At 33.6% G+C, this 25292-nt stretch overlaps 2 protein-coding genes across 2 annotated transcripts; both read right to left on the reverse strand.

Moving 5' to 3' along the window:
- Positions 1–138: 138 nt before the first annotated feature.
- LOC115979923 (pyrophosphate-energized vacuolar membrane proton pump 1-like) lies at positions 139–6579 on the reverse strand. Its single transcript, XM_031102042.1, has 8 exons — positions 6142–6579; positions 3694–4268; positions 3008–3387; positions 2817–2903; positions 1908–2238; positions 1081–1491; positions 761–820; positions 139–605 (listed from the first exon to the last, which is right to left on the reverse strand). Exons 1-8 carry the CDS (start codon positions 6374–6376, stop codon positions 399–401), a joined length of 2286 nt encoding a protein of 761 aa, XP_030957902.1. The 5' UTR covers positions 6377–6579; the 3' UTR covers positions 139–398.
- A 10184-nt stretch (positions 6580–16763) lies between these two features.
- LOC115982246 (RNA pseudouridine synthase 1-like) lies at positions 16764–19805 on the reverse strand. Its single transcript, XM_031104788.1, has 2 exons — positions 19416–19805; positions 16764–17917 (listed from the first exon to the last, which is right to left on the reverse strand). Exons 1-2 carry the CDS (start codon positions 19795–19797, stop codon positions 17259–17261), a joined length of 1041 nt encoding a protein of 346 aa, XP_030960648.1. The 5' UTR covers positions 19798–19805; the 3' UTR covers positions 16764–17258.
- Positions 19806–25292: the final 5487 nt, after the last annotated feature.

Below are 25292 nucleotides of genomic sequence, written 5' to 3' on the forward strand. Positions count from 1 at the left end.
TAACTATTATGAAAACCACTCAAGAAACATAGAAATGAAGGCCTTTACTTAAACCACGGTTTTCAAATTTTAAACCATGTTTTAGAAATTTTAAATAAATAAATAGATAGAACACTATTCCTTGTAAGGATGTCCATATTTTCTTGGAACGTGTGTGTGTGTGTTGAGAAGGATGTCTTCTACAAGACTGAAAGTCTGAAACTGAAACAAAATTCAGTACAAGATAATGAGATATACCTATGTATTTCATGGTTATTAATGGTAAATTGTCTATTAAGTAAAGCCGCATAGCTTTTTCTTTACAACTTGAAGCTACTAATTATATAAATCTTCATCAACTTCACTGCTCCACAAGTGAAGATACACCGGAATTAAACCTGCTACATAGAACCTCCATTTTAAAATAGTTTGAAGAGTAAGCCCCCATGAGCAGCAAAGAATGGAGCAAACACCAAGGACTCGACTGCCATGAGCTTGATGAGAATATTGAGAGAAGGACCAGAAGTATCCTTGAGAGGATCTCCAATTGTGTCACCTATGACAGCGGCCTTGTGAGCATCTGACCCTTTAGGACCTAGTGATTTTGCATGTTCATTACCACCGGCCTGAAAGTGACATATTAAAGTGTAAAAATCAAACGGCGAACTCAAAGATTGATACAAAGAAAGCACCTCTCAAACTTGAGAACACAATGAGGTCTTACTCTGAAATATAATAGAAAACATTATCAAATCAAAAGTTGGAAGAGCAAAGTACTTGCCTCTATGTATTTCTTTGCATTATCCCATGCACCACCCGTGTTTGAAGCTGAGATGGCAACCTAGGAAGAAAAACATAAAATAGAAAACTTGTTATATACTAAAGATTCATTAGAGATTATTAGGGATGAATATCCTGAAAATTTTGTGAAGTAATCAAAGCAGGAGCAGTTGCCCAACTATGTCTAAATATGAAAACATATTGAACAACAAGTGAAAGCAAATTTTTTTTTTTTTGGTTTCATTTTATAAGAATAATGGTAAGGTAAGTGGATTGAGACAAAGATGCACTCTAGCAAAAGGATCAAGTATTGCCGCATACCTGCACACCAGAAACAAGTGAACCGGCAAGAACCCCAGCAAGAGTCTCCACACCAAAGAAGGTTCCAGCAATAAGTGGTGTAAGCATGACCAAAGCACCAGGTGGGATCATTTCCCTTAGTGAAGCATCAGTAGAGATTTTGACACAGGTTGCATAGTCTGGTTTTGCTCTTCCTTCCATAAGGCCGGGAATAGTATTGAACTGTCGACGAACCTCTTCAACCATTTTGAGAGCTGCACTTCCCACACTCTTCATTGTCATGGCTGAAAACCAGTATGGAAGCATGGCTCCCACAAGCAACCCGATGAAGACCTTTGGAGTCAACACATCAACAGTGTTGATGCCTGCCCTGCTCACAAAGGCACCAAACAAAGCAAGGGAAACAAGAGCAGCTGATCCAATAGCAAAGCCCTGAAAAATGATGGCAGAACATGTCAAAATTTCATACAAGTTGATTTAGGATCTTAAAATGGTGGCAGGTCTAATAGGAAAACTAAAGAGTCAAAGTTACAAGGCAACACTTATTTAAGCAATGGCATTAGGACATATGTCATAATGACCATCATTGTTTGCATTGGATATACAACTTACCGTTCACTTTTCCCCAATTTGTTTTTCTTTTAAAGATTTTGAACAGGTTGAACTAAATGCCAATATAATCTCATTAACTCGCTGATTATGAAAAGTATATGACTGATGGAAAGATACAAGGGTTATTTTACTCAACAACTCTGCCATTGCTATTTAAGGGTTTGCAAGCTCATGATGACCTCAAACAAATTTGCTCCAAGTCTAAATCAAAAAGTGTAGAACTGAAAAAAGATCACCTTGCCAATGGCAGCAGTAGTGTTTCCAGCAGCATCCAAGGCATCTGTTCTTTCACGAATCTCATGGCTCATACCAGCCATTTCTGCAATTCCACCAGCATTGTCACTTATGGGGCCATAAGCATCAATTGCAAGACCAGTGGCAATGGTGCTGAGCATTCCCAAAGCAGACACAGAAATTCCATACATAGCAGCTAAGCTAAAGCTCACATAAATGGCAATGGCAATGGCAAATATGGGAATGATGACAGATTTGTATCCCAGAGCCAATCCAAAAATAACATTTGTTGCAGCACCAGTCCTACAAGAATCTGCCACATCCTTCACTGGACTGCAATATGTGAACATGGTAATAAGCATCACAATTATAAGTTGATGGGTACAATACATGCAAATATACACAAAAGCATTTCTTCCATGAGACATTGTTGCACTTGCACAATGCACAACGAAAAATTCCTCAAATTGAAATTTCATTAGGATTGTTGAAGCCTCTTTGAGAGTCATAAATTGAAGGAACATGTCACAATGTGATGAAGTAATAACAGTCCACAAGGAATCTACATGTTATTTATTTTTTAAGAAGAAAGTTTCATTAAAAATCTAACAATTTTGGTATTTCAACATGATTCTGAGCCACTATGGGTTGGCCTCTAGCCATGTCCAATTCTAAGGACTAAATATGGAATGATTCAGTTTCAAAATTGTATCTTTTGGAACCAGTTATAAAAGGTTCCCAGTATGAATAGTTTTGACTGGCAAGTGCAAGTATCACATGCCTGCAGCAAAGGCAGGAAGACTGATCCAATTATTACTACATGGCAATGTATCAGTACTAAAGATCATTTGCAGCAGTACAGAAGACCAGAAGAAAGTCTATGCATTAGTAACCTGAAGAAGATAGCTCACCTGTAAGCACTGCTAGTATAATACTCTGTTGTGTATCCAATAGCAAGTCCAGCCCACAAGCCAATTGCAACACAGAAGAAAAGGTGCCTGCAGTCATATATCATTTAGTGAATTAGACAAAAATCTCTTGAGGAATAAACCAACTCTGCCAAAAGATGGGAGAAAGGATGTCTTTAGAGGGAGAGGCATACCAGTTCTTTACAGACATCTCAGTCCCAAAATTAAAGAGAGTAAACTCAGATGGCAAAGCAAAGAAGGTGACCATGGCAATACCGGCAGTCATCAAGACAGTTGAGATAACAAGTTGTCTCTTCAAGGTTGGTTCAATCTCACTCACACGCTTAATCTCAAAAAGATCAGTTGCAAAAAGTGTTGTTATTAAGCAAACTACAATCCCCATTGAGCTTACAATCAGAGGATAGGACATGGCTGTGAAGTCATGACTGATACCAAAGGAAGATATTGAGGCAACAAAAAGTGCTGCACAGGATGATTCAGCATAAGACCCAAAGAGGTCAGAACCCATCCCAGCAATGTCTCCAACATTGTCACCCACATTGTCTGCAATAACCTAAAAGAAATAACATAACATTTATTCAAACTGACTAATAACGACTATTCCGGGTAAGGATTCTGGAAAACATATGTCTCTAGAACTTTCAAAATTATTGCTTAAGGAAAGTATCAAAAATGGAAATGAGAGGAGAAATCTAATGTGTTAGGAATCAAGAAAAAAAGCATGTTTACTCTTCACTTTTACACTAATATTTGATGAATTTGTCTGAGTTTCAAAATAAGTTTATAACCAAAAACTATGCATGTTAAAATCACATAATGCAAACCCGGTAATAAAGAGAGGAGAAAAATAGAAAATTACAGCTGGGTTACGTGGATCATCTTCAGGGATATTCCTCTCAACTTTTCCAACAAGGTCAGCACCAACATCAGCTGCTTTTGTGTAAATACCTCCCCCAACTCTTCCAAAAAGTGCCATCGAAGAACCTCCAAGTCCATAACCAGTAATAGATTCATAAAGTCCTTCCCAGTCATCCCCATAATACAGCTTAAATAAATTGATGGATACCCACAGCACCAAAAGGCCATTGGCAGCAAGAAGGAAACCCATCACAGCACCAGAGCGAAAAGCTGTGATGAATGCCTTCCCAACACCCTTCCTCGCTTCTAGAGTGGTTCTAGCATTGGCATAGGTGGCAATCTTCATGCCAAGAAAACCAGAAAGGACTGATGTAAGAGCACCAAGAAAGAATGCAATGGTGGTAAACAAGGCATTTGCCAATGCTGGTTTACATATATTCCCGGTGTTGTAAGTGCAAGGTTCACTTTCGGTGCTGAAGCCTTTAACTGAACCAAGGAAGAGGAAGATGACAATGCCAAATACAGCGGTGAAGATACCAAGGTATCTATACTCAGTAAACAGAAATGAGGTTGCCCCTGGGAACAAGAGACAGATAAAAGTTAGATTAAATACCATAAGGATATAGTGACATTATCTATGCCAAGCAAAACTGAAGACCAATTTTATACTCTTACAAGTTACAATAACTTGAAATTCACTTTTCATACTTTATTCTGCATCTATCAATTACATCTGCATGTTACTTGAATGCATTAACATAAGAAGGGTCCAAACTCCAGAGTAAAGCATAATGCTAAAGAGAAAATTACAATAGCGAATCAACATATCTCATATCATAAAATTACAGATCTTTCATGCACGTTTTTTCTTTTTAGTTTTATTCACAAATGCCTCTCACTTGCATCTAGTTGTGTGCATGGCTTTGTGCCCCTGTTATATGCATTAGTTGTGTTTTTCTGCCTACATAAGAACATCATGTCATTTGAAACTTGAATTTTAGAGAAGGAGAGAAAACCTCAAAAAAATTTAAAACTTGGGTGAAGACAACACTGTACCATCATCATCTTTTGAACACTGACATAAAAAAGAAGACAAATTAGGAAATTTCCTCTTAAAAGGAATGTCTACCATTTCTAAGAAGTTTCTGGGGCCATCTCAGATATATCATCCTAATGAAAGTGTGTCCTGTTGAAATCTAGTCATTCTTGGCAATATGCATTTCAAGCAAAGACAAAAAAGATTATTTAAGCATAGTGTTGCAATTGCATTTTCAAGACCATAGGAGCTGGAGTATCATAGGGAGAAAATATAAGGTTTTAACAGACCATTGATATGAATGGTCTATGATTATCGTCACATTAGGTGGTTAGACAACTAACATGTGAAAAGGCCAACCATTCAGCTAGCCTAGCAAAGCACCCATAAGAGGAAGGGCATGAATTACTACGTAGATTACACACAGCAATACTGGATAGTGCAAAACTTACACAAAATCTACAGGTTCAAAATGATGGATTCAATCGCATACAACAGTGACAAATAAATCTGCCTGCTGATGGTAAACCAATCTGAAGTATTGAAAAGCATTGAGTTCAACACACTTTGATTAATTTTCTAATTCAACCAAAAACAGGGAAGAAGAATTTTGAAAAAGCTGCCACTGAACAATATTTTCATAATTGGGATTTTCTTTTATAGAAGTAACTTGATGATTATAGATCCCCTTTTAATTCTTGTTTCCAAATTTTCCTTTAAATTGTTTGTTGTGGGTTTTGACTTTTGATCTTTGCATGTAGTTGTTAAATGTTGCTTAGTCTCAATCATCAGTCCAACAAAAGTGACATATATGTGATGAAAGGGATAAAATTAGTTGATACTATTAGTTAGTTCTTAAAACTTGAATGAATCACTCAGTCCCAGAGGTTATTTACAGCAAGAACTCCTTTTGTGGATAAAAAAAAACACAAGATCTATTTATATATAGACAATTCAAATAGTCATCTAATAAAGAGAAAGAAAAAAGAGAGGATAAGAGAGACAGAAGGTCAGAAATTTAAAACTTAATATGTCAGTCACTAAAAGCAACAATAAAACAAAAGAAAATTGCAAATAAGTGAATAGTGACAAATTCATGAGTACAGTTAGCATTCCTAGCAGATAAACCAGACAAGAAGAGAAAAAAATAAACAAATTAATACTTTAAAAAAATAGATGTTCACGTATGAAACTACTCATCATCCTGAATAAAATAACAAAATCACACACTAAAAAATATAACACAAGGATATCTTTGGCTCATAAGATACAACACAGAATGGAAAAGCAAATAAAAACTAGAAATCTCAATCATCAAAAGCTCCACCAAAACATCATAGCATCACACATGTACTAATAAGTGGGCAAATAACAAAGTAAAACAAATTCACACACAAGAGAGAGAAAGCTCACCAACAGATATGGCATTCTGAATTTCAGCACACTTGATGGAAACCTCAAGAGGGTCAACACCTTCTTCAGTCTCTCCTTCATTAATCAACCTGTCTTTATACCCACTATAATCACCATAGCCACCTGAGACCTTGACCTTGGAGACCAAGAACCACTGAAACAAAGCAAACCCAAGTCCAATGAAGGCAGCCACAGGTATCAGAATCTGTGTAAGTCCCTCACTCAGCACACCCATTTTCAAAAATCAAAGCTCAACTGATTTCTTGAGTTGTCTTAGCAAAAATGGCAAAAACCAATACTGGGTTTTGAAGTACAGTCTGAGCAGAAACCTACAAACTTGGAAACTGCATTATCCTAAATTTTATCTCTGTGGCTCTTCCCTGGCCTTTGGAATGTATTATGTGTGGCACTATATGGCTTTGAATGACAGTTGGGGACTCATGGAAAGATTCTATACAACCTTGGATCTAGTAAACTGGTTGTTTTGATTAACAGTTAGGAGTTCTATCACTGCAATCTTTATCCACTGGGCCAATAATTTGCTACTCATAGATATAGATAGACAAGTCAGCATTAGATATATGTGATAAAAGACAAAGATAATAATTACTTCTCAACTAAGGCTTCACATGTCAACCAGAAATGCAGTCAATTTGTTGAAACAATCAAGTAGTACTTTTTATTTTTTATATCAACGAAGTTTGGAGGAAAAATCAAGCACTTTGTCATACTACATTATTCTCTCTTTTGATAATTCATTATCTTTCATAATCAAGGCATGCCTTTTAATATTTACATTCATCATTGTTCTTTAACTTCACGACTTATTTAATTTACTTGTGTGAATAGCGCAAAATCATTTTTACATAACCCCATTGCTAACATCATTTTTACCTTAACAATAGTGAAGAAAGAGAAATTTTTTGTCACTATAATTGTTGTTATTGAAAAGTGTTGGATGTAAATATAGTATATCTAGGAACACAATTTGGGAAATAGGAGCAAGCCAATTTAGCTGGCGTGCAGGGGGGAGGCGATGCAACGTGCACGTGGGCATGCCCAAACAAACCTCCTTTGGGCATGTTAACATGCTCTTAGCAACCCCGTGTATGTGTACGTGTGTGTGTATATATATATATATATATTTTTTTTTTAATAATTTAAAAAAAAAAATTTCTTGCCAATTTATTTTTTAGGAAAGTATGTCATGTCAATCAATAGTTCTAACTAACACGATTTCCTCTTTCATTTTCTAATATCATATCAAAATAAAACATTTAAATTCTTTTTAGGGTCATGCTAACTAGTGTCATTTTAATATGCAAGACAAAGACCATAGCTATTTAAGAAATTTAAACTTACCAGTTGATGTGGTGACCTCTCTAAAATTCAGAGAGCTGGCTAAAACTATTGCTGCCTCTTGAGAACAATTACAAATTAAGCTACTAGTCTCTTCTTTTTTCCAACTCATAATTTTTTTTTTTTTTAAATGTGGCAATGTCAGGGTTTGAGTGTTCATTACGTTTATCTCACTTTGCTTGGCCCTTAATTATGTTGCCTAGTTCAAATCCAGGCTGAGATGTGGAAATTTTTAATTGAAATTAATAAGTGCACAAATTTGAATAAACTTTCCCATCTTCTTAAATTATTACTGCAAAGTTCAAAGTTTCTTTAATAATATATGCATGTGTTCAAACTTCAAAACATTTTGTCAACTAAATAGTAAATACCATTCAAATTTTTTTTTTTTTTAAATTGGTTTCATATTTCATCAAAATCAACTGTTGAATTCCAAACTATATGAAACTTTGAGAAGTTCATCAAGTTTAGGTATCATTAGACTAAATGATATGTCATTATATGTTTTCAATTCACATACAAATTTAGTTAGCAAATATGAAATCAAATTGCACTAAAGAAAGATCAATCAAGAAATCCCTCCCACCAACCCCACCTACCATTAAATTAATATGTCCACATGATTTTGTTTACTTTTCTTTTTTATTTCTCTTTCTTTTTTAATTTTAGCAATGAATATTTCACACGCGTAAAGATTATTATTGTAGCTTCTTCATAGTCAAGGAAATGCAAACCCAACAAACCCACCACGTTTATCGCAGTTTATTCTAAGTTATCTAACTCAACTAACCACATTAAAGTCATTGCCTTTAAAAAAAAAAAAATTATATATATATCTTTCTTTCAAACTTTCCAAAAAACAAAAACTCTCAAAGTAATTAATGTGTAATAGATTAGCTTGACACGCAATCATGCCCCATTTGCAGGCCCTTCTGTTCTGAATGTACCAATTAGATAATTCCACAATAATGAATTAGACTCGTACTTCATTAAAAAAACAAACAATTCTTTTTCTGCTGAATTAAAATGAAATTCTATACATTTTTTTTCCAAACGTAATATAGATAAGAGATAACTAAGAGCAAACGAGCACATAATGTAATTTCAGAAAAAAAAAAATTTAAATGGTATTTATCTTTAGGAAATGAGGTTTATTTTATGGGAAAATTAATGAACAATGATCATTTTAATATTTTATGCTAATAGGCATATAGGTATTTTAAAATAAAAATTTATAAAATTGCCTCTTATATAGAAGATTATAAACATCAAAATTTTTGAATGTTGGGTTGTCTAGGTCACTATTGGATAGAAGATGTCCCATCTCATATTGATTCGATTTTACAATTGGATGTAGTTCTTTTTTATTAATAAAATCTATTAGTTTCTTTCTAAAAAAAAAAAAAAAAAAAAAAGGTCACTATTGGTGTACCATCATTTAATAATAATAATAATGTTTTGCATGGTCTCTATTTGGCAGGTGTAGCTATAAGGGCAACTATCTTCCTCCTCCCACCCCCAAAAAAAAATAAAATAAATAAATAAATAAAAATTAGGTCAAAAGTCCATTACTTTGATATGTCATAACTCGTAACTTTGTATTTAATGTAAATGTGTTTTCTTTTTCCTTGAAAATGACCCTGAAAAAACAACGATATATTGTACCATTTTTAATGTATACTGTCTTCTGTTTAGGAGTATTTATCTCCAGAATTTGAAATCCCCCCTTTCTCCTCTCCCTTTCTTATTTTGTTTAGATTTTTGACAAAATGTGGACTGAATATAGAAAAGGTTCAAATGCATTAATTTTTCAAAATGTATACAACCAAACTCAAATTTTTGTTATAAAAAAAAAAAAAAAAAAAAAATTCCTTTTTGTTTTACAACACATTGAGAGAGAGGGAAATTCCAATTCAATATATATATATATATATATATCTCCAATTAAATTCTAAATTGGAGTCTAATTTTGCGTCACGTGTCTCATCTAATTTTTAAATTTGTGTGTCAAGTAAATTATTAGGTACAAATTAAAATCAAAGAGTCTAAATTCAATTAGATTCTAAATTGAAGTTCAATTTTACGCCATGTATCCCATCTAATTTTTTAATTTTTGTGACATGTGAATTATTGGGTGCCAAAAAAAAAAAAAAAAAGAGTCTAGATCTAATTAGATTCTAAATTTTATATATATATATATATATATATATATGTATGTATATGTATATGTAGGTAATTGTGATTGTTTTTAAATGTATTCATGCATGTGCACGGGATTAAAACACTAGTCTATATCTATATATATAATAATAGGTGAAGTTTAGAGAAACTCAAATTAGAATTCCAAATTAGAGTTCAAATTCTACGCCATGTGTTTTAAATTATTTATTTTTAAAGAGTTTTATTTCTTAATTTTAGAATCAAATGTGAGACCACATAATAACTATCCATCCAAGTGAGTTATTAAGTACAAAAACTAAAGAGTCTAGAATAAATGAATTGTAAAAATTAAAAAAAAAAAATGCTTCAAAATAATTTTAAATATAAATGATTATCAATAGTATTTAAATTGTATATATATACGGCACCGAGGTACCCAGATCCAATTGGGCCTTGGATTCAGGCCCAGCAGCACGGCCCACATCTCCAACCTCTTTCTACTCAACCCTCATAAACTACAAGCCCAAGTTTCATCACCTGACAGTTGCTCGGCAAAACGTTCCCGAATAATAAAGAAAGACTAACGCCCGAACACACTAGAGAATGCTCAGCAGTTCCTAGGAAACATCACTACCGAGCATTCCTACTTGATTTGGAACCAAGTTCTAAGGCCACATTCACCACATCCCACACCCACCTAACCACCCACGTACAACTGATGATTTTGGACCCCCAATTGCACTAACTATAGTTGTAATCATGGTCTCTCCACTAATCCAAAGTTATAAATATGAGAAGATGGAAAGGGAAAAGCTTTTTGAAAGGTTAACAAAAAATAGAGAGTAGAGAGAAACAGTGATTCAAAAAGAGAGAGGAGTATCCACGTTGAGTCTCTGTGTCGAGAACGACCAAAGTAGGAAATTCTAAACCCACCTTACAAGTAAGTTGTGAGCCCAAGTGAGGTCAAGCCCAACAATCTCACTTCCAGCGCACACAGTACATATAAGAATTATATTATACATCTTATCGTATATCTTTAAGTATATCAATGCACATGCATGGTGTAGGGATAAAGGGTCCAAAACCATATGTTGGGCCTTGAGCTTTGTCCGAGGACATTGATAGTTCTGAGGAGGAACAAATAGTTGTTAGATGTTCCCAGTTAAAGTCTCATATATAGAGAACGAATGAAAGGTGGTTTGAGGAGGAACTCCTCCTCGGATATGATGAATATAGTTCAAAGTACGTACTCCAGCAATTAGAGTGATCCTCCAAGAAGCTCCAATGATAGGGACATGCCTCATGAATATAAGAGAAGGAAGGAAACCTAAAAATATCTAAAGGAAAGCTACCACCACCACATTAAATGCATTGCAGCTACTTTTCTGGCCATATTTATGTGGAGAAGACCTTTGAACAGTACTACATTGGCTACCATAACTCACAGAAACCCAGAGAGGGTGTTTGATGAGACAGGTATTCAAATAAGGGCTCGGATAATTAACAAATGTAGGATGAAGATGGTCCAAAGGAGGATATATAATGTGAAAGACCCTTCACGGAGAAGGGATCGGAAAAATAGAGATAAAACACTATAGCAATCTAAATTATCTTTGTATCCATTTGTGGTTAATTTATACAAGAGGGATCTCCTCAGACTGAAAGGATATTTATATCAAAATCTCTTATTTGTGTTTGACTGTCATTTGAATCAAAACTATCCGTTGTTCAATTCATTAAAGCCTAGTTCTTCGACCCACTCTCTACAAATTTATTGTATTGGGCTTATTAGGCCAATATCCCATACGTATTGGGCTTGGACTGTAAATCAAGACCCTACACATGGAGTTACAAACTAGTAATAATAATAGGTGAAATTGAGAGAAACTCAAATTAGAATTCCAAATTAAAGTTTCAATTTTACGCCATGTGTTTTAAATTACTTATTCTTAAAGAGTTTGATTTTTTAATTTTAGAATTAAATGTGAGACCACATAATAAATATTCATCCAAATGAGTTATTAAGTACAAAAACCAAATAGTCTAAAATAAATCAATCATTAAAAAAAAAAAAGTGTTTCACAATAATTTATGTAGGGACTGAATTTGGATTGGACCCAGTATAGGATTGGGTTTCAGCCCAATAAGCCCAAACAATGAATTTGTAGAGCGTGGATGAAAGAACTAGATCTACTCCAGAAGAAAGACAATAAAAGATGGTGAGTTAAGGTTGTTGAACACAAGTAAAATGAGAAAATATGTTCTCGACACTGCCTAAGGAGCTTATGTTATAATGTTTTGTTGATGAATAAAGTCTCAAAAGTTCACAATGTTATTACAAAGATTTCTTCTTCTTTTTTTCTCGTGATCCTCCTTTTTTAGGTCACCTTCCCATGCTATATATTACAATCTTGATATCATCCCTACCATACACATGTAGACTGGATTCTAGGAACTCCTTCTTGTCCCATCCAACATCTCCCAAAACCATTAACTAGTAGCTATAAAACTGCTTGTTCACTGTTCAGGTATCACCTCCACATTAATACGATCAGAGAGTTAGTTGGAAAGCATTTAATGCGAAGGTAGTAGCTTTTGAAGATATTTGTTGCCACATTTTGCTCATCCTTTATCCAATGCTCAACTCTTAGTTGTGATGCAACCTTGAAGGATGCTTGGAATGATAAGACATTCTTATTGACCTCGGATCTCCGTTTCTGAGATGAATTTTCTCCTCGGATGTATTTTAGACTATCACATACAATCTTTACTTCTTCTTCTTATACCATTCCCATTATAACCTTATTAAACCATCCTTAGATTAGGCCACAGGCCCAATTCATACAGCTTTAATATTACCTTCTAGATAGTTGGCCCCCACAATTTATTAAAAAAAAATGAAAAATTTACATTTTATACATAATAATATCCTTACAATTTTTTTTAAAGAGTTAACAAAATATAAAAATTACTATCAATAGTATTTAAATTATATATATATGAATTATATTATGCATCTTATTGTATATTTTTAGGTGTATTCATGTATATGCATGGGGTTACAAGCTAGTTTATACATATAATAATAGGTGAAGGTGAGAGAAACTCAAATTAGAGTTCCAAATTAGAATTTCAATTTTGCGCCATGTGTTTTAAATTATTTATTCTTAAAAAGTTTTATTTCTTAATTTTAGAATCAAATGTGGGACTACATCATAAATATTCATTCAAATAAGTTATTAAGTACAAAAATCAAAGAGTCTAGAATAAATGAATCGTAAAAAAAAAAAAAAAAAAGTGCTTCGCAATAATAAATAAACATGGATAATTTACATTTTATACCTAATAATATCCTTACAAAATTTTTTAAAAAGTTAACAAAATATAAAAATGACTATCAATAATATTTAAATTATATATATAGGAATTATATTATGCATCTTATTGTATATTTTTAAGTGTATATTAATAGGTAAAACTGAGAGAAAATCCAATAAAATTTTATATTGAATTTTAATTGTTGTCTAATATTGTGCCACATGTCCTATCTATATATATTTTTAATTTAGGTGAATTAATGTTGTGTAAAAGACAAAGAGTCTAATATAAATAAACCATAAAAAAATCCAATAAAAAGAGTAAACTCATGTGCATATCCAAAAATAAAATTTTAAAAAAAAATAAAGAAGAAAGAAAGAGTAAAACTCATGTATTTATCTATGACTTAAATAAGATATAATTTGAATCTATACATGTGTAATTGTGTTGTTTTTAATTGTACCGTACATATGTATAGATTATACACTAGTATATTTATATAGCCAAAACTTAGAAAAAATCCAATGAGATTTTAATTGGATTCTCAATTTTGTGTCACATGTCCCATTTAATTTTTAATTTTGTGTCAAGTGAATTATTATGCATAAAAATTGAAGAGTCCAAATCCAATTAGATTCTAAATTAGATTTTAATTGAATTCTAATATTCTGCCACGTGTCCATCTAAATTTTTAATTTTTGTGGCAAGTGAATTATTGGATGCAAAAACCAAAGAATGTAAAACCAATTAAATTCTAAATCATATATATATATATAATGAGAAACCATTACATATTTTAGAAATATATGATTTAAAAAAAGTGTAAGCTAATACCATATATAATTTGAACTATATAATTGTAGTTGTTTTTAATTGTATTTGTGAATATACACAAAATTACACACTAGTTTTCTTAATAGAAGAATCAGACAATGTCACCGAGTCACGAAACTCTTGATAAATGAAGACCATAATTTGGTTTGACATGGAAGTGTCATTTATCATTTAATGATGGGTATTCAAGCTTGAGTTCACATGAAATGGATTTGCGCTGAAGAAAGATTAATTTACAATCTTCCTATTCTCAAAATACTGATAATAACCATAATTCTTACCAATCTCTCACCTCCCAGAAAATAATAATAATAATAATAATAATGGTCAACACGATTTTGTTTGCTAACTCTTCTTTTCGTAGCAATGAAGATTTGACACGATTAAAGGATTTTATTAACTTCTACATTAATCAAAGAAGTGAAAAAGGAATCTCTATTAAATATTGCAAGTATTAGTATATGTCTAAAATGAAGCCCAGCTAGTTCCATGCATCTAATAATGCAAAGACCATACCTTTTTTCAATACACAATTTTAAATAGTCTTAGATCAAGTTTTTGCAAGGATTATGGTAAGAGTACCTATGGGTTATAGTGCACTAGCTCTATGGTAAGTTTGGCATTAGTTTTTAGTTTTTAGTTTTTATATATAGCTTTTTAGAATCTCAATTTTTTCCGCATTTTCTCACTTTTTTAAATTTTTTCAAAGTACAAATATACTTTAGCACACTTTCAGTAAAAAAATTTCTACAAAAACCTAAATAAACTATTCCCAAACTAACATTAAAGATTATGTATTTGATACATAAAATGTTCAATGAATATTAAAAACCACCATGTTTACAGCATTTTAAATCTGACTCAACAAACCACATTAATGTTCTCGTCCCCTTTCTTATCTTTTTCTCAAAGAATATATATACATATATATATATACACACACTCGAGATGAGCTTGCCACAGCTTCTTTCTCATTTACACGTCAAGACACCTTCTGAAAATTTCACATGCTGAACTACACTCCACTTGCTTAGGTGGTGGACAATGTTTTTCGTATTTTCTAATCTTTGGTAAATTGGTGTGATGGTTTTCTATGTTTAATGGAAAATAAATCCAATAGAAATGGAAAATGCTTACCACTTTTGAAACATTACATTCTCCATTGTTTTTTTTAAGAAATTCATAAACGTGCCCTTAGAGAATAGAGAGTGGTGGACATTTTCTGAAATGTTACATACTCAACAAACTTGCCAAACCATCACGAATAAACTCCACACAACAAGTATCTCTCCCAATATTAATGTCTCTATCTTCGCTCCTCTCACTCTTCTGAGTCTAAACGTTGATTGGCATTGATAAAAAAAAATTATTTATTTTTGTAAATTATTATTTTTTCTTAAATCAGTTGTTTTCCCACTTAATTTTTTGAATAGATTTCAATGTGAGATCTATTTTCCAATTTGAGGCTCTTAGATGGTCAAAAAAAAAAAAATTTATATTTGGAGTTTGTATCCATGAATAGAAGTTTTTGTTTATATGATTATTTGGAATTAAAAGAAATATTAATGATTTTCTGTACAAATCACATAATAATAGAATATGTTTTCTGACCCATTTTCAGGATAGCAATCAAACACAAGAAAACAAGTTAGTTTTCCAAAAAACGTTTCCATCAAAACAAATTGAGTGTTAAATTACCTACATTTTTTTCCTCATAGAATCTATATAACACCCAAAAGCTGAAGTATAACATTTATTGTTGCTATGCTCCTATTGAACCATATTAGCGTAACATTTCGGTTCACTTTAATCTATTTTGGTCCACTCGGTCCATTTGGGTCTAGTTCATTTTGATTTACTTTGGTCCATCCAGTCTCAGTCCACTTTGGTAATGCCTTGGAAGCTCCTTCATTGACAGTTATGTCACATACTTAGGGTAATCTTGGTAGATGGGTTAGGGACTAACACTTATAAGTCACTTATTATTTCATTTTTCACTTAACAAAAAAACAAATCTTCAAATTTTTAGTACTACTAATACATATGTGCGGGCGAGGACTATGCTTACAACTTAAAGAACCTCTGATGTAAGTTAACAAATATGCGGGGAAAGACAGAGTAACTCAATACAAAACATTGACATATTGGATGAACCTGGTTGCTTACTTTCTTCTGTAATAAAAATATAGCAATCTCATCTAAATGACTTTCTGTTTATCTCATTACCCTACTTAATTAGAAATCAGGTCCTCATCTTTAAAAGTATGCATGGGGCTGAAACAAGTAACATCCACCATTGAATTAACCACAAACAAGGCACCAATGATCAAATTTGATATGTGGTTAATTCCAAGGAATATGTTACTGTTAGTGGTGCAGGACAATATTGCTTTTGTCCCTGGCTACTTTTATAGATAGATCAGTGGCCTTCCACTTTCCAAATAATAGAATGAAGAAACCTTTGTCTCAGATTATGCAATTTCAACAATTCATCTGACCAATAAAGCAATCATATGACATCAAGCTGCCTCATACAATTGTCCAACTAGGCAGTCATTTAACAAGGAAATAAGGTTAGCAATTACATAAAATAAATAATGTGACAAAACTGGGAAAAGTACATATTTAAACTCAGCATTTCCTAGCTACTTGGTAACTGAGAGCTCATGCCGCCAAAAATCAGAAAAAAGAAATAACATTTCTAAAGAAAATTGATCCAATGGTTTCCTATAGACTAATTTTCATGTGAGAATAGTGAGTTTGTCATGTTGATAATTTCATCTTCCATGATGATAACTTCATCTTGTACTCTTCATGCATATTAAGTCCTAAAACACTTGTCACAACCACTATAAAGCCATTTTTGGACAATTGATGCCTAGATGAAGATGTTCAGCATTTTTTGTGTGACAGCTGAGAGAGGCATAGTGATGATGAGGAAAACAAAATGATTCCATCAAAAGAGGGATTTTGCTTGGAACATAATTTTCCCTCCAACTCACTATATGGCATTCAATTGATCATCCACACGTGATCAATTTAATAGTCAAGTTACTTGATGAAATATGGTTTAACATGTCATGTGATTAAAGTACATGTGTTTAGTCATCTAAATGCCATGTAATTGGTTGGAGGAGATTTCTTCAAACCAATTTAAAAGAAAACTGTCCTTTTACTTGGAGCCCTCATGTTTTGCTTTTAGCAACAGACCTTTGTATAGAGCACCTGGCAATTGAAAGGGTGAGATACCAGCCCAATGAATATGAATTGGCCATACAGATGCCCGCCAGAAATCTATAGCATCATGTCCATGCACAAAATTCCAGTTTGCACCTCATAATAGCAAAAAGTCTTAATATCATAGTATCTCACCAATCACCATAACATTGTGAGAATCTTCCTCAGCCCTAACAGTCCACCAGGAAACAAAGTAGGCCCTTTTGGTATTATTGTTGCAATGCCTGGCTGGCCCATAAAGGCAGAGGTGCACAAAACGTTACTGGAAGACCAGTAACAGGGTGCTCAAACGACAAGCTCTCTGCATGAAGTTCATGACCATCATAACTTTTCCCTTTCCACTCTTTGACACCCTCATATTTCACATCCCCTATAATAGGAATTCCAAGATACTGGCAATGCAAGCGGATTTGATGTGTTCTTCCATTCCGAGGATAAGCTCTTACCACTACCTCATCCTTCTTCACATCACTGTCTGTTACAGCTTTCTCTTCAACTACTACAGTATTTTCTTCATCTTTCCTAAATTCAGATCTCTCTTTGAAGGACCCTTGTCCATTTATTGATAATACTTCAAATGAGGTTTCCATGTCTTTGACCATTGACCCACCTGGTAGTACCCGGCCCACATCTGATGCAGCATACACACGATAAGCCCCAAATTTTGACCGTCCATGACCTGATTTAATGGTTATTTTTTCCCATTTTGGAGCTGGACCAACGCAGAGGGCAATGTATGTTTTGGTAACCTTGTGATCAGTGAATTCCTTAACCATCTTAGAGGCTACTTTGTGGGACTTTGTTATTAGCATAACACCACTGGTGTCACGATCAAGTCTATTAGCAAGATGAAGCTCTGGAGGGCTCCCTACATTGAAACAGTTTTAACTCAGTTCCATATTCAAGAAAGAGCTATGACTTAATCTGTCAGAAAGCACCATTAATAGTTCCTGTTCATTAAAGAGCACATATTTAGCATTCACAAATCCAATCAAATGTATGGCTTGCTGCTTACAGAATCTAGTTATGGACATCAGATGGTGTTAGATTTCACATACTTTGTTGCAAAGTGACTTGAAATATCTATATTCATAATAATCTAGTGTAAGATGCATTTCAAATTTATTCACTAACCATCAAGCCCTGTATATGTAAAGGAAGCAATATTAAGAAGCAAATTCAAAGCACATTCTGGCAATTTAAGAAACTCTTTTTAGCAATCAAATAAACTTTACACAACTATCTCTAGAAGCTTAATATGTCAGAAAGCACCACTAATAGTTCCTGTTCATTATAGAGTACATATTTAGCATTTACAAATCCAATCAATTGTATGGCTAGCAGCTTACAGGATCTAGTTAAGGGAATCGGATGCTGTTAGAATTCACATAAGTTGTTGCTGAATAACTTGAAATATCTACATTCATAAGCACCTCATATAAGATGCATTTCAAGTTTAATGGAAGCCGATTTTACTGAGAAGCAAATTCGAATCGCAGTCCAGGGATTATAGAAACACGTATAATAGTCAACTTACTCTATCAAGCACCAAAATATTTCTGATAATCAACTTGTATTTAATAAGATGCTGATTTGACAACAGCCGTTTTATCAAACAGACAAAGATGAATGAACGAAACTACAACTCAAGTCCAGCAATCAGTTAGCTTCTTGTGGAGTACAATACCTTGAAAACCAAATTCAATTTACTTGGATGCACATTTTATAAAACTCCATCAAGCAATCATTTAGTTTTACATGAATATACACTAGCAGTTCATCACCCTAGTAATTCTTCACTCTTAGTTATCTAGAATATATTGTTTCATTCAATCCAACAAACTTCATCTAAGTTCAACATTTCCCAACCTCTTCCCTCCAAGTGCTCGCCAAGGAAACCACCATACGGATTATAAAACCATTCACAAATATTGAATTCATGCTCTATCTTGCTCTAGTTTAAAAGAAAACACAAATGAACTCAATCTTTCTACTAGGCTAATCAACAGCATTGCATCCAAAAAAAAAAAAATTCTATCTTCTTTTCTTTTCCTATACTTCCTCAGCAAAGTTATCATTTTTATATAAGCATTTCAGATTCTCCATCGTAGCTTTGTATGAGCTAAACATAATACATATAAAACCGGCCGTCCGAGTTCTCAAATTTCACCAAATACGCACAAAATAAAAAACCGAGAACAAGCCAATGGAGACCTTCATCGAGTCTCCCGACTCAGACCGAGTCAACTCGGACCCAGTGACCGAGTCAACCTCAGCCGTCCGAGTCCTCACATTCCACCGAATACCCACAAAACAAAAAACCGAGAACAATTCAAAAACAGCTTCACTGAGTTAAAAAGACGTACCTGACTCGGCCGAGTCACACTCACACAGAGCCATAGGCACCGATTCGAAGACTCGTTCACAGTACCAACCCTGAGGCTTGTTCACAACAACGAACCACTGGTCCTGGTATATCACATCAGGTCTTGGCAACCCAAAGAAGGAGTTGGACTTGGCAGACATTGCTCTGCTGAGCTCTATGTCCTTGGAGATAAGAGGAGGACGAGGAGAGAGTGGCACTGGGTAATTCTGTAGGTTTTGAAGGTCGTTTTGGGAATTGGGATTTGTGGTTGAGTCCGCTTCGCCGCTTGAGTTTGGCATGGTGGCCATGGTGGTGAAGGAGCAGATTTGGGGTTTGGGGAACTTGGTAAAGAAGAGGGTGGGTTGTTGGAGTTGAAGTCGCATTTGTGCGAACCGTCGTCGTTTTGCTATTGGCCAATTCCATAAAATACTATTTCTTCTATTTTATTTTTTTTTTTAAATAAAAATAAATTTAAACTATGTAAAAAAAAAATTCTCCAAACATTGTTAAAGGAAACTTCCTTTAACTCAATATATGGCAGTTAAAGAGACAATTCACTTATGTGAAAAGTTTCATAAGTTGTCATGTATTAAAGTGGAGTAAAAATTATATACTTTTTATATGTATCCTAATTAGATTATTTTTATAACTTATTTTTTATCATTTCTAAAATACTTGTTTTCTCTATTTTAACAATCTCACCACTACTTATCTCATTTATCTTTTATATATTTATTAACCATGAAGATACATTATTAGAGAATAGAGATGACAAATTTATTTTAATGGCATAATTTAAGTGTAAATTGCCTAATGTCTATTTCTTCTTCTTCTTTTGAATTAAACTGTCTAATGTCTATTAAAACTATATAATAGCTTTAGGATTGACTACTATTATGACCACTAGCTTATAACCATATGCATATGCATGGATACACTTAAAGATATATAATAAGATACATAATGTAATTCTTATATATAATTTGAATACTATTGATAGTCATTTTTATATTTTATTAACTCTTTAAAAAAATTTGTAAGGATATTATTAGGTATAAAATATAAATTGTCCATATTTTTTTAATTATTGTGAAGCACTTTTTTTAAAAAAACAATTCATTTATTCTAGACTCTTTGGTTTTTGTACTTAATAACTCACTTGGATGAATATTTATGATGTGGTTCCACATTTGATTCTAAAATTAAGAAATAAAACTCTTTAAGAATAAATAATTTAGGACACATGGCACAAAATTGAAACTCTAGTTTGGAATTATAATTTGAGTTTCTCTCAACTTCACCTATTATTATATATATAGATGTGAGGCACGACTTAATTAATATCATATTAATAATAACTAGTCGCTAACCCGTGCGATGTACGGGAAAGAAATTGAGTATAATATATGATTTAATCTTAGCTTATTTTACTTAAATCACATAAATTGAATTTGTAAAAAAAAAAAATATATATATATATATATATATCATTGTAAATTAACAAAATTTGTTAATGCACCTCGAATTGAATCTATTCCCCAATATACGCTACTCTTGAGCTACAAAATAAGAATTCAATACATTAAAAAAAAAAAACTTATATCCCTAAACTTATTGGTTAACGGATGTCTACTATAGCAACCTACTCGTTGATTAAACCATAAACTCCTTAATCTCAACCTATCATTTGCTCCTAGAGATTTGGTTAAAGTCTATAATTCATATCCCATAAATTGTAGATTCTCATTTAAATAAAATTAAAATTAAAAAAACAGGGCATCAAACATATCAAATTCTATGCCCATTCACCAAAATCTGCTAATTATTTAACAAATAGACAATCCTCTTCTATAATATCCAACAACAAAACCTTAAAATAACCCAACTTAAAATTTGGAATGGTGAATACTATTAGTGGATAGCAAATATTATAAAGAGTATCCCTTTTGATTGCCTACAATAGCAGGCTAAATGGCTATAGTAGATTTTTGTATATAGACAATCTTATTGTTTAAACTAAACTAAATGGTAGGATTGATAAAATAAAAAAAAATTTCTCCAAGAAGAGAAATAGAGTACAAAATAAATAAATAATTATGTAAATCAAGCACTCTTGTCTATCATGTCTCCAACATCAAGTTTTTGGTCTTTAGACTTTACTTTATTTAAACACTCTTTTTCAACATAAACCAATAACTTACCTAAATCATCAATTACTTTTGCTTTGGGAAAATTGTTAAACATTCTCTAATTTTAGGTATCACATAAAAACAATTATCAAAATAACAACCAAGAAAGCTAAGGCAAGAAGTAGCCAAAATAGATATTTTGTTAAACATTCTCTATTTTTTTTTTTCTGTAAACAAAGGATGAATTTGTGGAGTACCCTTTAAAATAAATAATAATTGTGGAGTACCTACCTAGGGGTGGCAAAGTAAACCCAAACCCATTTGCCTACCCAAACCTGCCTACTCAAATTGAACCCAAACCCACCCAATTATTAGTTGGGTTAAATGGACATCAACCCAATTAGACCCAGTGATTAATGGGTTTTAACTAAAAACCCATTGAGGCCCATTTAACCCAAAAACAATATAACCAAATTCAACCCAGCCCGTCCCATAAAAAAAATAAAAAAAGAGAGAAACCCAACCCTCCGACGTTTCAGGGTTTCACAAGGGTTTTCTCATTTTCCCTCATTTTCTCGACCTCCAATCAAGTTTTAGTCGAAAACCCAGCAGTTTCATTGAGAGATTTTCAGATTTGAGAAAAAAAATTGCACAAAAAAAAAATCAAACACCAAAAAACCCATTCAAAGAAGAACCAAAAACACCATAAAAAAAATATAAAAAAAATAAAAAACACACACACACACACACACACAACAACAACAACAACAACATATCGAAAACCCACAAACCCAGCAATCCAAAACCCATGAACCCAGAATTCTCACCGTCACCGATCATGGCGCCGTATTGCTGTCCGCCTTGACCAAGCATAGATCATTGAAGAACACGGTCCTCTCGATCGCTCCGGTAAAGCAATAGATCTCTGTCCCCTTCGTCCACGAGAATATTTGTCAAACGCTCCATCAGCCCAATCTCGCTCCTCAACTCGCTGTTCTCTCGCAAACCACTCAAACTCGCTCCGGATCCAACACCGCACAACAAAATCGAGTCCTCCATCGACATTGACGACTACGAGGAGTTTTCGTATTCCTCATCATCGTATTGGTTCACGCAATCTTGACCGTTGATCTTCTCATTAGCCATAGCAAATCTCTGAGAAAAAAAAAATTCCCTGAAATTTCAAATAAAATCTCAATCGAAAATCAAACAGAGAAAGAGAAAGAGAGAGCAGAAGTGAGAGTTTTTTGGTCAGAATTGAAGTGGGTAGGCAATGGAGGAGAAAGAAAAAGAAATTTTAGATCCAAGAAAAAAAATTTCTTTGTTTTTTCTTTTTTCCGGGAAAGTAGAGTGGAGCCAAGAAAGTAGGGGAGTTTTCACTTTAATGGCATTTTGGTAATTTAGATAATTAGGTAATTGGGTGAGTTGGGGTTTACCCATAATAATTGGGTTGGGTTGGATTTGGGTTAGAATCAATTAGTTTTTTTTTTTTGATACAAGATAGAATTCTACTCTAACCTAATCTAGTATATATGTGTGTGAAACTCCCTCTTGGAGACTTGAACCCCAGCCTTACCCCCCACACTCCACAAGCACTTTACTTGTAGAGTGACCATCGCACCAAGGGAGTGCGGTGGTATTAGAATCAATTAGTTAAATGGATTTAAATGGGTAAATGAATTTTATATACTCAACCCAATTATGCCCACCCCAAATCCACCCAAACCCACCCATTTGACACCCCTATACCTACCATGTGTGTGTGTGTGGTGTGCTAAAAATCCTGAAGCCAAAAATTGGGTGATGATCATATATATATTAACAATCAGCATGCATAACAGATCTTTGCTCTCACACAGATCTTTTTCTTCTCACTGTGTTTCTCTTTCTTTTCTTTTCCCTTATTCCAGCGACACTCTCTCCTTCTAATTGCCTCACACTTATGTCTCTATTTATATAACAAAAGCAACCACCTTTATTCTTAGAGACTCATGTCTTTTAATTCACTTGGGACTATAATTCATGGTGAAGGGTTTGGCTTTTCTTCACAAAGGATACTAGTGTGAATGAAGACAGAATTAAGAGACGCGAGAGGTGGAGGCAAGGGAACGCATAACGAGATAGAGAAGAAGGATTCGATAAACTAAAAAGGGAAAAATACTTATACACCCCATAAACTTTAAACTAGTGGTCAAAACACCCCTAAACTTTTATTTCGGTCAATTTACTCCATAAACTTTATACAACTGTCAAATCAACACTTTTGTTAATCTTTTGTTAAAATCACAAACGGAATGCTCACGTGCATCTCATGTGAAACTTTTAAATACCTTGGTAAACTGAACCTGTTGAGAGAGACGATCAAACCAAAAGAAACACCATTGTCGGCTAGCTTACCTTTGACTGCCACCATTGTTACCACTGTTATGTTTTTTTTTTTTTTAATAATTTCTTTTTCTGTTTTGCTCTTTGTCTTCCCAATCCTCCACGACCCACAAAAAAATAATGGATAATAATATTGATGCTAAAAATAAAAAATAAAAACAAAAGGGGAAAACCCACTTCATTTCAAATCAAACCAAACCCGTAAGAAACAATGTGAAAATAAAGCATAAATCAAGATGAAATCAGAAATCAAAATGACAATTTAGTGGACACTATTTTGCAGAGTAATATTGACGAACATATAGTAAGCACAAGATCTTTAACAAAAACCCAATATATAGCTAGCAAGAAAAGTTAACCACCACGTCCGAAATCAACCAATCCCGACAAAAAATTTAAACAAACCAACCATTAGGGAAAAATTATAGTAAATCGCCACCAAAACCAGAATAAATGCACTTGCGTTGTCTCCCTTTCTCACAGGTCGTGGAGGATTGGAAAATAGAGTGCGAAAAATAAAAAGGCTTTTTAATGGCAAGGTGGTCGGCGATGATGATTCTTCTTGTTAGATCATCTCTCTTAAGTCTCAACTAAACCCTTGTGTAAGGACTGAAATTGGGTTGGACCCAAAATAGGATTGGGTTCCGGTCCAAGCGACCCAAACAATAAATTTTTAGAGCGTGGATGAACGAACTAGATCTATTCCAGAAGAAAAAACGATTAAATTTGGTAATTTAAAACTGTTAGACACAAATAGGATGAGAAAATCTGTCCTCGGAGTAACTCCAGGAATTTATATTAAATTGTCTTGTTGAACCATAAAATTACACAAGAGTTCGCAGTCTCATTCTCCAATTGCTTGATTTTTCTTTTTCTTTTTTTAATACATCTTCCCATGTTATAGACTATAATCTTGGTGTCATCCTTACCACACACATGTAGGTTAGATTCGGGGGACTCCTTCTTGTCCCATCCAGCACCTCCCAAAACCATCAACCAGTAGCTGTAAGGCTGCTTGATCACTGTTCAGGCATCACTTCCACATTAATGTGGCCAAAGAGTTGGTTGAGAGGCATTTAATGTGGAGATAGCAACTTTTAAAGATATTTGTTTACCTTTCTTTTCTTACCCCTGGTCCAATGTCCAACCCTTAGTTGTGATGTAACTCCAAAGTAAGTTCGTGATGGTATGGCACTCAGATCTACCTCGAACACATGTTACCGAGAAGGCTTTTGTCCTCAGACGCTTATTGGATCTATCTCATATTGTCTCTACTCCTCTCTTCATTTTGTTCTCCTCATAATCTTATTTGGACCTCCTCGGATGGTCTAACGTCCTCGGATAGGGCCATAGCCCCAGTTAAT

The sequence above is a fragment of the Quercus lobata genome, chromosome 3 (assembly GCF_001633185.2).
Source record: "Quercus lobata isolate SW786 chromosome 3, ValleyOak3.0 Primary Assembly, whole genome shotgun sequence".
NCBI classification, from domain to species: domain Eukaryota; kingdom Viridiplantae; phylum Streptophyta; class Magnoliopsida; order Fagales; family Fagaceae; genus Quercus; species Quercus lobata.

Coding starts and splice junctions, on each gene's coding strand:
- LOC115979923 (XM_031102042.1), bottom strand. CDS start 6,376: ATGGGTGTGCTGAGTGAGGGACTTACACAGATTCTGATACCTGTGGCT. Junction 4,269..6,141: donor TCAGAATGCCATATCTGTTG/GTGAGCTTTCTC, acceptor TCTTGTTCCCAG/GGGCAACCTCATTTCTGTTT. Junction 1,492..1,907: donor CTACTGCTGCCATTGGCAAG/GTGATCTTTTTT, acceptor ATCATTTTTCAG/GGCTTTGCTATTGGATCAGC.
- LOC115982246 (XM_031104788.1), bottom strand. CDS start 19,797: ATGCGACTTCAACTCCAACAACCCACCCTCTTCTTTACCAAGTTCCCC. Junction 17,918..19,415: donor GTGTGACTCGGCCGAGTCAG/GTACGTCTTTTT, acceptor GTTTCAATGTAG/GGAGCCCTCCAGAGCTTCAT.